This window comes from Emydura macquarii, unplaced genomic scaffold (genome assembly GCF_026122565.2).
Source record: "Emydura macquarii macquarii isolate MOO-44397 ecotype Brisbane River unplaced genomic scaffold, CSIRO-AGI_Emac_v2 contig_629, whole genome shotgun sequence".
NCBI lineage: Eukaryota > Metazoa > Chordata > Testudines > Chelidae > Emydura > Emydura macquarii.
The window spans coordinates 9,456,074-9,469,381 of record NW_027130766.1 but is presented as its reverse complement, the minus strand read 5'-3'; the positions used below and the strand labels follow the sequence as shown (position 1 = coordinate 9,469,381).

Genomic DNA, 13,308 nt, shown 5'->3' with positions numbered 1-13,308 from the left:
GCGAGCGGCAGAGTCGTGTGCCCGGGCAGGGGGCAGGGCAGCCGTGGGGCCAGGGGGGCAGCAGCCCCATGGGGCACGGGAGGTGATGGAGCAAACCGGCACCAGGCCGGAGCTGGCCGGCTCAGGGCAGCGGGTCTGACCAGGCTCACAAGCTGCTTCCTGGTTCCGCTCCATTAAGACGGGGGCTGCTGGCCTGGCACACGGGGAGCAGCGCGTGGACAGCCACGTGGCTTCCGCCAGACAGACAGACAGACACACCTGCTGCCAGGAGCAGAGCAGGGCCAGCTGGGGGGAGGAGATCAGCCTGGCTGGCTGGAGAAGAGCTGTGGGGGAATGGGACCGGCCCGCGAGGCCCCAGGACAGAGGGGAGGGAAGGGGACAGGACGAGCCTGGAGCCAGGGAATCCAGAGCAAGCCCCCAGGCCTCCTGTGCCCAGCCCCACGGCTCAGCCAAGGGACCCCACAGCCCCTGCGTGACACTCGCGGCTCGCCCGGGTGTCTGGGCGTGGAGCTGCCCCTGGAGCAGGAAGGAGGAAGCGTCTCAGCTGGGCCAGGCTGGATGAGGGCTGGGCAGAGCCTGGGAGGGGGCCAGAGGCCTCGAGGTGACAGGCCGTGCTGGGAAAGCCGTGCTGGGATGTGACCTGCCCTAGATCCGGGGGTGGAGGGAGCCCAGGCTGGGGTGGCAGGGGCTGCGAGTCGGGGCTGAGCAGGGCTAGCCCTGGGGCTGCAGGTCAGGGCAGGGTTAATGGGAAGAAGGGGGGCTCCGGGGGCCATGGGTCAGGTCGGGTTCAGTGGGGCTGGTGGGGGAGGGGGTCCGTGGGTCAGGCCGGGTTCAGCGGGGCCGGCGGGGGAGGGGGTCCGTGGGTCAGGCCGGGTTCAGCGGGGCCAGCGGGGGAGGGGGTCCGTGGGTCAGGCTCAGGGGGGAGGCGCACCCCCGGGCACTCACCGAGGTGACCTTGCGGTAGATCTGGGCGGCGTTCTGGCACTCGGCGTAGGGATACTCCGAGGTGGCCATCTCCAGCATGCACATGCCGAAGGCGTAGACATCCACCGCCTCGTCGTACTTCTCCTCGTACATCTCGGGGGCCATGAACTCCGGGGTGCCTGGGGGCGCATGGGACGTGACTCAGGGCGACTGCCGACAGCCGTCCCCCCTAGTGCTGCAGGGTAGCGGGGCTGCGCTCCCTGGCTCTCACGGGGGGCCAGGCTAGTGTGGATCACCCCAGGTTCCCATGGCCCCTCAGCCTGGCCCAGAGACCTGGCTCTGCTCCCCTCCCCCCCCCAGGAGTCTGTCCCGGGGCCTGGCCGCTCACCCCCCAGCACCCCACACCTATGACGCTCTTGGCAAAGGAGGCGCGCTTGAGCGTGGCCAGGCCCAGGTCCCCGATCTTGACGGAGCCGGTGGGGCCCGTGATGAAGATGTTGTCGCACTTGAGGTCGCGATGGATGATGGGGGGCGAGCGCGTGTGCAGGAAATGCAGCCCCTTGAGGATCTGCCGGCTCCAGCGCTGCAGGACCTTCAGCTTCATCTCCTTGAACCGCTTCAGGTAGCTAGACGGGCGACACGGGGGACGTGAGGGGGGGGCCGCTCCAGCTGCCACCTGCCCCCGCCCGAGCACAGAGGTGCCTCGGGAGAGGACAGGGCCCAATGAGCCAGCCCCAGGCACCGGGCGAATCGCTGCCTGTCTCCAGAGCCTGGCTGCCCATCGCCCCCCTGCGGCTGCTGCCCAAGATGCTGCCCCCGGTCCGCGCAGCAGGGTCACGGCGCAGGCTGCGTGGGAACTCTTCTCTTCCCGGCGGCGCACACGGCCGGCTCCACGTTCCGCAGGCTGGGCAGAGCCGCGGGTCCCCAGGGCCAAGCAAGAGTCTAGCAATGGACAGCTGCTGCCCAAGCCAGCAGGTGACTGGGGGGGGGGAGGGGGGCCGGGGATCACAGAGCACCTGGCAGCCCCATGGGCTCTCCCCCGGCATCCCCCACCCGTTCTCCAGCCCGCCCCTGCACACATCCTGCGCTGCTGGAGCCGTCCGTGTGTCTGTCCATCTCACACACGCCAGGCTCCCCCAGCCCCCCACTAGGACCCACTCCCGCTCCCCCCACCGGTGCCTGTGCCTCCCCCCCCCCCCGCCCCCCGCCCCGCTCACGTTTTCAGGGTGCCGGAGGTCATGAGCTCAGTGACCAGCACGATGCAGATCTGGCCCTTGCTGGCCGACTTCCAGGAGTCGTAGAAGCGGACGATGTTGGGGTGCTGCAGGCCCTTCAGCATCTCCACCTCCTCACTGAAGCGCTGCCGCTCAGCCTTCGACAGCTTCCGCGTCTGCGGGCAGCCAGGGGAGAGGCGTCAGGGGCCACGGGGGCGCCCTCTGGCACTGGTAGCGCAACCGACCAGTCCTGGCTGGAGCCACCCCCTGCACCCCAGCCCCGGAGCCCGCCACCCTGCTCCGAGCCCCTCGAAACGCCCCAGCCCCGCCCAGCGATGGAGCCCCCCGTCACTGCCCCCAGCCAGCCACGGAGCCTGCATCCTCCCTGCGCCCCGGCCCTGTACATGGCAGCGAGGCCAGGCCAAGCCCCAGCATGGAGCCCAGCCTGTGGCCCCGTGGGCACCGGCTCGCCCACAGACAGCAGCCCTGGAGCACGCTGCTGGCTGCTGTACAGGGCAGCAGAGACCAGCAGAGCCAGGCACAGCACGGCCTCTCCCCGCCCCCGCCAGCCGCTGCCCCCGGGACCTGGAGCCCTGGCAGGGCTGGGCAGCTGGCAGCAGCTAATCGTGCCGGACGGACGCACTGTGCGGCCCAGCTGCCAGACTCCCCCAGAACGGCCCGGCCCAGCTTATCAGCACCAGAGACAGCCTGTCCCTGGGTCAGGACGTACATGGCGCTCCGGGGGAGGACGGGGCAGCGCTGGCAGAGCCCAGGGCTGCAGGAGGCTCTGGCCCCTCACACAAGGGCCCACAAGAGCAGAAGTTCACTCCCCTCCCACCTCGGGGAAGGGCTTCCCAGCACCGAGAGCAGGCAGGACTGCAGGACCCTTTGCCCAGCAAGTAGCTGGGCTGCTGCATCAGGGAGAAGGGGCAGCTGGGCTCAGTCACAAAACCGAGCCCCCGTGTGCCAGCCCCAGAGCAGAATGAGGTGCCCCCAGGGAGCAGAGGGGCCCGGCAGGGCAGGGCAGGGCAGGGCAGGGGCCAGGCTTTTTGGCTTCATTTAGATTTGCTGCTTCCCAGTTAAGTGACTTGCTGGCTGGGGGGAGGGGGCAGGGCCCAGCATTTGCTCCCCAGCGGCTGGCCTGGAGGGAGGCAGGATGGGGCGTTAGCGACATACAAACAAGCAGCCCCCGGCCCGGCTCCCAGCGCTGAGATTATCCAGCAAGGACGCAGATTACTGGCTGCCCGGGGCCACGGTCCCTCCCGCGCCCCGTGTGCCCAGCCGGAGGGCGCTGCCCGCTCGCACGACGCTGGGCATGTGCCCACATGGACTTGGAGTGACACAGCCAGAGACCCCGGGGTCTGCACCGCCTGCCGCAGCCCAGCAGCCTGCCTAAGTGCGCTCAGCTCCGGGCACGCATCCGCGCTTGGATGGGGATGGGACGGAAGAGAGCCGGGGTTCGTTTCCATAGCTGTTCTGGGGCATCAACCGCCAGCCCTGCACAAGGGGGCCCCGAGGCCTGGTGACCCCCCGCTGCTAACCCCCGCTGAGCTCAGCTGGGCCCAGGTAGCAGCCCTGGGAACTAGTGACACGGAGAGAGGACCAGGAGGACATGCCCCAGCCAACAGACAACTTGTGTGCCACGGGGCAGCGCTGCCCAGCCAGCCCGGTCCCTCGGGCCAGGCTCGCACCCATCACACCAGCAATCCACCACCTCTCCCACTGCTCACTAAGCGAGCGGCCGGCCGGCCCGCGCAGGGGGCTCCGCAAGCTGGCAGACACGGCACCTTTATGGCAGGGGGCCACACGAGCCTCAATGCGGCCTTTGTCGGCAGCACAGGGCGCGCCAGGCTCCAGGCCCAGTTTTTCCATGTTCCTCCTGCTCAACTTAATTAAAGTGGAAGCAAAAGTTGAGCTTTCACAGAGGCTTAAAGCACCGTGAGGTCAGCAGGGAGGGCACGGACACCGGTCCCTGGGACAGCCTGACAGCACCATCCCCTCGCCAGACCGGCAGCCTCCCTCTGCCCACACAAACGCCCTGGGGACCAGCAGGGCTGCCCGCCAGTGACCCCAGGAATGAGCTATCCCCTGCCCAGCACACACACAGGGGGCGGGGGACTCTCCCAGGAGCAGAGCAGGGCAGGGGCCTCCCGGCAGAGCAGGGGTCCTGGCAGGCTCCCAAAGCCCTCGCTGGTACCCACGGAGACAAACGCTCTAATCCTGCAGATGCCCTGTGGGTCAGTCCCCAGGCCAGGCTCACACCAGCTGCCTCGGGGGCCAGGGCATGGAAGGGGCCCTCCCCTGGGGCACCTGTCCAAAGGAAACTGATTCGCTGCAGCCCAACAATTCCAGAACGTGAAACACAGTAAAACCAGCCACCCAAATCCAGCACTGCCCCCCACCCCTGCCCCAGCTCCCACGATCTGTGGCACCCCCCACGCTGCCCACCCCCGGCTCTGGAGCGCCAGCGCATTCCTGACACATGCTTCACAGAAACCAACTGTCCCCCGGAGCCATGTCCAGCCATGAGCGAGGTCTGGCCACTATGCCAAGTCGCAGCCCAGGGCCCTGGAGCAGCCTGGGGCTAGTCACTGCCCGGCCCCTCCCTCGCAGAACCCACCGATGTCTGGAGAAACCAGCATTGCCCAGCCGGGGCCAGAGCTCCTGCTCCCCCACCAGCAGGGCAGCGCAGGGGGCGTTTCCTGGCACGGCCCTGCCTGCCGGGAGTGAGAAGGGCAGAGCTGCAGGGGCTATGTCCTGTGGGAATGCGGCTCCTGGGGGTCAGTCAGTGGCTCCTGGGGGGGCTGCAGCCTGTATCCTCCAGCCAGCATCCCACCTCTGCCCCCCCGCTCAGGCCAGGGCCCCGGTGAGCTGAGGCCAAGGGGACACCGGGACAAGGAGACGCCGTGGGAGAGCTGACCCCACGACCCAGTGCCAGGCAGCGGGCAGGGACAGCGCAGGCGGGATCTGGAGCTACCCGGTTGGGACAGGCTCTGCAGAGCCTGCACTCAAAGGCTGCGCTGCGCTCACAGCCACAGAAACCAACGCCTCGCGGCTGCCGCGTTCCTGAACACGGGAAGCCGTTGGCTCCGGGGAGCCGTGCGCTCGGCCCCTTGGCTCACAGCCGCCGTAAATCAGCCTGGGATCTTTCGTAATGTTTTCCTTGCATCATACCTGGCCCCGGGGCTGGGCTGCAGCTGCCAAGCGCCCACGTGGGGCTGCTGCACAATCCCCTCTTTTTTAAATGCACGGTCAGGGCCCGGGCCCAGCCCAGAGCAGAGCACGGACCCAGCAAGACTGACGAATGGGACCATTCAGATCCAGGGCAAGCAAACGCATCTCAAAGCCCCCCCCTCACTCTTCCAGTCCTGGCCTGCAGCAGCCCCTGCTATTACAGCAGAGGGGGGCCACCGGCTTTGGCAATGGCCCTTGGTCCTGACCTGCAGCCTTCCCCCAGTCCATCCTCGGCTTCTCCCGAACGGCAACAAGCCACACGGCATTTCTGCACAGGACGTGCAGCGGGCACCAAGCTAAGCCCCAGCAAACTCATTACGGACCAGCTAATTACAAACAGTGGCGAGATGGAAGCCACAGACATGCTTGGTCCTTCCACACTTGGAGGAGTCACCCGAGAACAAGCCGGCCCCCAGCAGTCCCCGTGCAGCTCCCCATCCCAGGGCCCAGAGGATGGCAGGAGGGGAGGGGTGTGCTGAGGAAAGGTGGCAGGCCAGGCACAGGGCTGGGCTCCGGGAAGCCACACATCTCCCAGCTAGATCTGGAGACCTCAGGCCCGTTACCTGGAATCCGGCCCCCGAGCTGCTGCTGAGACAACAGAGAAGAGCCAGAGGCTGGCCGCTGCCACCAAGGCTTCGCCATGCCTGGAGAGAGCACATGAGCCTGCCCTCCAGCCCTGTACCCCCCATGCTGGGCGGGCAATAACCCATGCCGCTCAGTGTCCCTGATACATCACTGCTGAGAAGTGGGGCCTAGTGACGGAGCGAGGGACGGGGCTGGGAGCCAGGACTCCTGGGTTCTGTCCTGGCACCTTTCGGTCAGCACCACATTGGGTAAAAGTGCCCCAGATGCACCCGGCAGCTCCACGCAGGCCAAGACGAACAAAGCTCAGGAGGCTGCGGCCATGCCCATGCCAGCACCAGCCCACCCCGGCTCCGCTCGCTGCAAAGGGCCACGAAGGAGCCCACTCAGCCACGCAGGGGCAGGTGATGCATCGCCAGCTCCACAGGTGGGGCAGCCTGGCTCAGCCCAGCCGACGGGGACGCAACGTGCCTCTCTAATAGCCGCCTCGGGCCAGCAGGACGCTCAGTCACAGCCACTGGAGCTGTCGAACACGCCGGGATAGAAGCCACCCAGCCTCCCTGCTTGCCAAGGCAGGGCTGGCTCCTCCCGTGAGGCTGAGCCCAGGGACCTCCAGCCAGTCACCGTGGGAAGGGGGAGAGAGACCAGGAGAAAGGCTGCAGTAACGGCGTGCCCTGGGCACGAGGGACAGCAGCCGGAGCGAGCCACGAGCATTTGGAATTCAAGCCCAAAGCCGGGGGCTCGCAGTGCTGGAGCGCACACAGAGCCCCCGAGAGCGGCGCTGAGCTCCCCCAGGGCTCCGCCTCCCGCCCAGCTCACAGCTGCGGGATCCGAGACACAGCAGTTCAGCAACCCAAAGCCGCGCGGTCTCAAGTGCCAGGGCTGGGATCAGCTGGCCCCGGGCCCGGCACTCACTGCTACCCACACGTGTGCACGCCGGCACCGCTGCGCTCATTGGCCCCTGCCGAGGTGGAGCTGGGGAGGCAGTGCGGTATCTGCACACGTTTACTCCTCTCCGAGGGTGTTTACAAGGCTCTGGCTACAGGCTCAGCTCTGTGGTGCCCTGGGCAGCAGAGCCGAGCCGCGGGCTCTGAAAGCTCCATTGTGCAGAGCTGAGATCTGGGCCCTGCGTGGGGACCAATTTACATAATGACGGTGCATTTATAGCAACAGCCTCTGCAGGTCACTCCAGCAAGTGCAGCACCACGGCCCAGCCCTGACATAGCCCCGGGCCATACATCGCAGCCTGGCCAGCCCCGAAGACCTCTCCAGCTGGAGAGCGCTCGCTGGGAAGCCAGCTCGTCAGCCCCGCCCGCGCCGCAGACCCCAAACTGCCACCAGCACCAGCAGCTCCCCCTTAGCCTCCCTCCTTCCTGTCGCCTCCCCTCGGGCGGGAGCAGACAGCAGCCTCCATGTCCATGTGTGCAGCGATTCTGGGTACACACAGCACGCCCCCGAAAACAGCCCGGCTCCTCCAGTCACTTCCTCGCTTGCCCCAGCCCATCTACACTCCGAGGGCCCCAGGCGCACCGGGCTGAGTCCTCCCCAGCTGCTCAGCTAGTTGGGTGGGCCCCCACATAGCTGCCCTCGGCCCCACGTAAGCCTCTCATTCGTTCTGACTCTGGCATGCACCCCACTGGCCTCCAGCAGTTTCGATGCGGCGCAGTGGGGTCCTGTGACAAACCAGCAGGGGAGCCAGGCAGCCGGGTCTGCGACCCCTCACATCTGGCCCCATCGGAGCCAGGGCAGATCCCAGACAAACACCAGAGCACAGCCAGCAGCGGGAATCCCACGGGCTCACAGACCTCAGAACGAGGCTCTTCCCCATGTGCCAAGTGCAGCACAGGCCCTTAGGTGCCTGCCACCCACAGGGCGGGGCAGGATTGAACCCATTCCAGGGGTCTGCTCTTTGCTCGGGAAATCAGTCCGATGCCTAGCACCTGTTCCCTCGCTTCCCTGGCCCTGCGCTGGTACCGCCTGCGGTGCCCTCCCATCATGGCTTGCTGGGTTGGCTGGCTGCTCCGGGCCAGCTGGGATTTCTGTCTGGACTCAGCCATGCTGGGTCCAGGGTCCCATCACAGTCCTCGTCATCCCACAGCTGCAGGGAGGGAGGGTCCGGCAGGGTTCACCCTCCAGGGTTACCGGAGCCATGGGGGAGGTGCAGCCCTCTGCAGCCCCATCTCTGGTGTCCTGGGGAGGGTGGGAGGAGCCCCCAGCACTGATCACCCAGCAGGGAGCACGGCATCCGGCCAGGGCAGTGACCCGCACGGGGACAGAGCCCAGGGCACCCCCCCTCCAGGAGGCAGGCCACAGGCTCTCAGCCCCAGAGAAGCTCAATGGCTGCCCAGAAACCAGCCCCAATGTGCACCAGGAGCCACCAGCCTGGAACAAGAGGCTCCCAGATCAGTCTGATGGGGGGGCAGTAACCCCCCAACCTAATCACGGCTGGGGGAAAGGGGCCCCTAGTTCAGCACGACAGCTGCTTCGCCAGCAGGCAGCCAAGGAGCAGCACCTGGCACCTCCGGACACAGCCAGCCCTGCCCGTCAGGCACGGCCATGGCTTCATGGGCCGTCTGTCCCCAGGGAGGGAATGGCACTGTCTGGACCTGCACTGGGGGTGGGGGGCGTCCACAAACCAACAGGAGTGAGAAACTTCAAGGGCCCCGAGCTGTGCCCCCACCACGCAGTGTACCTGGGGAGCACAGCCAGCCCCCCTTCCTCAGCTCTGCTCTGCTCTGCTGCGCCCGTTATCGGGCGGCACAGGATGAGGTTTGGGGAGGCAGTAAGCTTTCCAGGCGGGCACTCGGTGCGTGAGGGCAGAGAACACAGACACACCCTGGCCAGTCCAGACAGCGCCAGCTCTGGGCTCTGTGCCGCTGCCCACGGCAAGGTGCGGGGATCCTGCAGGAAACCACTCACGATAAACAAATATTTACAGGTTGGTCCCACTTTGGGCCTCTGGTTTCCCAAACCCCTCCCAGCATCCGCCAGGCGTCTGTCAACAAAAATACTGTTTTAAACCTAACTTCAGAAACCAGAAACGGGGCAGGCCAAGACTCCTGCGTGTGGGGAGCCCAGGGCGAGGCTCGTGGGGGCTGAGGGGCCCCAGCAGCGTCGTGTGAATGGGGCAGTCCAAGGTTGGGATAATGGGGCTGTGTCAGGACCGAGGGGGGCCGGCAAACCTGCGTGAGGAGCTCAGAACTGGAATAGCAGGTCAGGGCTGAGGTTAAGTGACCATTTATATTTTAAAGGCAATAAATGACAACTGTGAGACAAATGCAGGACAGAGCTATTTTTACAGGGCAGGACCACAACCATTTTTATTTGTGGTACAAAATCCTCTATTTGTGTCACAGCGCCTGATTCTCTGCATGATTATGGCTCAAAACCAGACTGGTTAAGTCTGCTCACACCCTTCACGGCTCCTTGTGGCACAGGGCTCTTGGGACAAGAGACACTGAATGAGGAAATCCTAACTGGGGGGGGGCACTGGTCGAGCCCCGGGGGGGGGTGAGGTAGTGGGGGGGGGTGGCGTGAATCAGGACTGGGGGGCACTGGTCAAGCCCTGGGGGGGTGAGGTAGCGGGAGGTGGAAGATCAGGATCGAGGGGTCTCAGCAGAGCTGGGGGAGCAGCTGACGGGGCTGGCAGAGAAGCTGGGACTGGACGGCAGGGGATGGATCACACAATAATTGCCCTGTTCTGTTCCTTCCCTCTGCAGCACCTGGCATCGGCCCTGCTGCAGGCAAGACACTGGGCTGGATGAACCGTGGGTCTGGCCTAGTGCGGCCGTTCCTGTGCTTTCCTGGCACTCAGAGGGGCAGCAGGAACTTTGCCCCCAACTGACCCCTGCACCCTCCTGGGAAGGTGCAAGCTGCTCACCTGCCAGAGAGCGTGCTGAGCGGTTGGGGCTGCTCCACACTGACTGCAGACAGGCCCCCCAGGCAGCAGCATTTCCCAGGCACACCAGAACGCTGTCTGCACCCTCAGCGGGACACCAGGCCTGGCCATCCCATAGGCTGCCAACACACACAGCGCCCCCGCCCCACCAGGGCTGAGGGCTGCGGGGTGCCTCCGACCCAGCCTCCCAAAGAGCACGTGCCCTCAGCCTGATGTACACTCCCTGGACATGACCTGTGCTTTGTGGAGACCGCCTGGGATCCACATGGCAACTCAGTTTGGAGCAGCAAAGGCAGGGCAGGATGGAGACCAAGCCTGGGGCTCGGAAAGGCGGCCAGATGGCCCAGCCGTGCTAGCTGCAGGCGCGGCGAGGGGGCCAGGCATGCGCACACCTGTCAGCCTGGCGAGACCCAAATATGGGACGCAGCATGTGAGAAACCCACAGAGGGACACAACCATCATTCACGCAGGAAAAGCCAGATGCGGTGGGGCTGACCACGGAGAGCGACTGCGCCCTGGGGCGAAGGACCTCGCTTCCCTGTCACCACTAACACCAGGGGCGGCAGCTTTGCATGGAAAGTGAGCGACTTTGGGACCAGGATCAGGGTCAGTCCATGGGCTGCGGCACAGAGAAAACCTCCAGTGGGCAGCCATGAAGGGCCTAGAACACCACAGGGCCAGCCTGCTGCCCAGACCTCGATGCCCCTTCCCCACTGCAGCACCCGCCAGCCTGCCCGCGTCCCTCCTCCCACCATCGGTGCACACAGCAACGCCCCACAGAGCTTTTAGGGGCAGGGAGACAAACTCGCAAGACACGTTTTTCTATGTAAACAAGGACTTGGAACTTGCAGCTGCGCCAGCCACCCCAAGGCCAAGAAGGTGGTCAGAGATTTCAGACTGCGAGCCGGGGCCGCGTGGAGAGGTGGGGTCCTCCAGCAGGAAGAGTCTGCAGCAGGGAGGAGAAACCAGCACCAGTGTCTACGTCCTGCTCCCGGCCCAGCAGAGAGACGGGGGAAGGAGGAGGAAGGGATGGGAGAGCTGGCAGGAGACCAGAAAGCGCCAGGTCCAGGTGTATTAAATCAGCTCCTGCATCCAGCCCCTAAAGGTGCCACAGAGCTTCTGGCAGCATCACACAACCCCCTCCCCCCACAAGTCTCTGCCACACGCTAGCCTCCAGTCAGGAGAACCTGAGCCCCAAAGGGGACGCGCTGCAGCCTGGAACAGAGCAACCATCTACACTCAAACACGCCTCCAAACCGGCCACCTGTCCCACTACCCCAGAACCCTGAGGCAGCCAGCTCCAAAGGACATGGCACAGGACTGGCATGGCAATGGGGGGAGGCTGGCATTTGATGCAGCCCCTCTGATGGGCGGGACAGTGGGTGTAGAAAAGGAAGCCCAGAGCCTGGCACTTAGCACGGGTACTTCAGTGTCTGGGGCGGCTGCTGCCAGCCAGCCTCCTCTGTAGCTGACATCACCCTGTGCGGCACAGGTCCAGCGTGCCGGCCACTGGAGGCCACGGCCACTGGAAGGGGGAGCCCTTGCGCTGCAGGGGCCAGTGAGAACAGATGGAGAAATGAACAGCTTCCCCCTCCTCCTCTGAGCTCCGAGCCCCAGGCCGAGCAGCACCATGAGTGCAGGTGCCTGGGAAGGAGGTCCCAGGAATAAGAAAGAGGCAGAAGGCAAAGCAGGCGGAGAGGACAGAGCCCTGGGGGAAGCATGCCACACGTGACCCCAGCTGGTCTGACAGGTGTGTGTTGAACTCAGCTCTGGGAGCACCGGGGCGCGGGGTCAGCTCTAGCGCTTGCCAGCCACAAACCCCATACGTCGTTGAGTCCCTCCGGTGAAAGGAGCCACTGACCTGCCCCAGCCGCCACAGGCAGAGCCAAAGCACAGGGCCAGGGGCCAGGCGCATCCGACTGGTCGAGCTCAGGAGACCTCAGTCCCTTCTGCACCGGCCCAGTTCATCCCGCCTAGCCCAGCCACAGGGGCTGGGGAAACCCCGAGCCCTCGTCTCCAGCCCACCCCGAGGCCTGAGTGCCAGGGGCTGCCTTGTGCACCCGAAGTAGAGCCCCAACGATGTGGGAACCTCGGGGGGCAGGGGACAGCTCAGCAGAGGTGCGGCATACATGGTCCTGAGCCAGGGCCCTGCAGCCTGCTGGGCTGGCCGAGGAGTCCAGGTGCCCCACCCCCAGTTCTTTAAGCAGCCTGGGTTCTCCCCTACCCCTGCCTTCCTGCCAGCCCCGGAGCGGGATCCGGAACAGAAGCTCTCGGACCTGTCAGACAGCGAGGTCCACCAGGCTGACAGCGGGGCAGCTCCCAGCTCTCAGGCACCCTGGGCTCCTGACCTGCAGACCAGGGCCCAGCCAGGACCCCCTCCCAAGGGACGGTGCCCTGCCCTGCCCTGCCCAGCCACCTCCGGGGGTGGAGGCACCCAGTCCCAGTCCCAGTCCAAGTCCGCCCCGCTAAGAGCTCAGGAGGCCCCATTCTACCCCACACACCTTCCCCCCACCCCGACTGCTGCAGCCCCCAACGCCAAGGGGCTCCCGCCTCCGCCTCTGCCGCACCGGAGAGCGGGGCCGGGCAGGGGACACCCTCCGGCGGGCTCCCGCCCAGCCCGGGCAGGGACGCACCACCCACCTGCAGCTCGCACCAGGCCACCTCCACGGTGGTCTCCGTGTCCAGCCCTTTGTACACCGTCTTGAAGGAGCCGCGGCCGATCTCGATGTCGAACTTGAGGAACCTGCCGTCCGGGGAGGTGGCCACGGCGCGGGTCTCGATCTCCTCCTGCTCCCGGCGGCTCTCGTCCGGGGGGGCGCCGCGCGGGGCCGGGGAGACCGCGCCGGGGGGCTGGGGCGGCGGCGGCGAGGGCGTCTGGCGGCTGCTCTCGCTCTCGGAGCCGGAGCGCGCCGCGGGCTCTGCGCCGTGGAGAGCCCGGGGGTCCCCCCGTGCGCCTTGCGCCCCGGCCGGGGCAGAGCCCGGCGCCGCGGGCTCCTCCGGCCGGGCTCCCTCGTAGCCCAGCAGCTCCAGCTCGGCCGAGCTGCGCCGGCTGAACTTGTAGGAGCTGCGGCGCGCCCGGCTGCGGAGCGGGGCTGCCCGGCCGGCGGTCCCCGGCTCCAGGGCGATGCCGCAGCCGGACAGATCCACCTCGGTCTGGGACATGGCTCCGGCGGCCGTGGGGGGCCCGGGCACATGGAGCATCAGCATGGGGGCGGGGGCGGCTCCCCTCCGCGCCGCAGCCCGGGGCCTGGCGGGCTCCCCGCGCCGCTTCGCACCTGGACCGAGGCGCAGCCGGCAGCGCGCCGAGCCCGGGCCGGAGTGGGACTGGACCGGACCGCGGGGAGGGAGCCGCTGCCCGGAGCCCAGCTCCGCCCCCTGCCCCGGCGCCGCGCACGCCCCTGCCCCGCCTCCGCCGGGAGAGCAGAGCAGAGCCGAGCCGTCCCCAGCCCCCGCCCC

General features: G+C 66.8%; 1 protein-coding gene across 5 annotated transcripts in view; it reads right to left on the bottom strand.

The window, feature by feature from the left end:
* Positions 1-13,308, bottom strand: part of WNK4 (WNK lysine deficient protein kinase 4) — a 23,551-nt gene extending 10,243 nt beyond the window's left edge. For all 5 annotated transcript variants that reach the window (XM_067541391.1, XM_067541392.1, XM_067541393.1 and 2 more), the window contains exons 1-4: positions 12,493-13,308; positions 2,142-2,314; positions 1,330-1,550; positions 946-1,103 (exon numbers count right to left, since the gene is read on the bottom strand). In XM_067541391.1, coding sequence (XP_067397492.1) covers positions 946-1,103; positions 1,330-1,550; positions 2,142-2,314; positions 12,493-13,059 — 1,119 coding nt within the window. In that variant the 5' untranslated portion in view covers positions 13,060-13,308. The remainder of the gene's footprint in view (positions 1-945; positions 1,104-1,329; positions 1,551-2,141; positions 2,315-12,492) is intronic.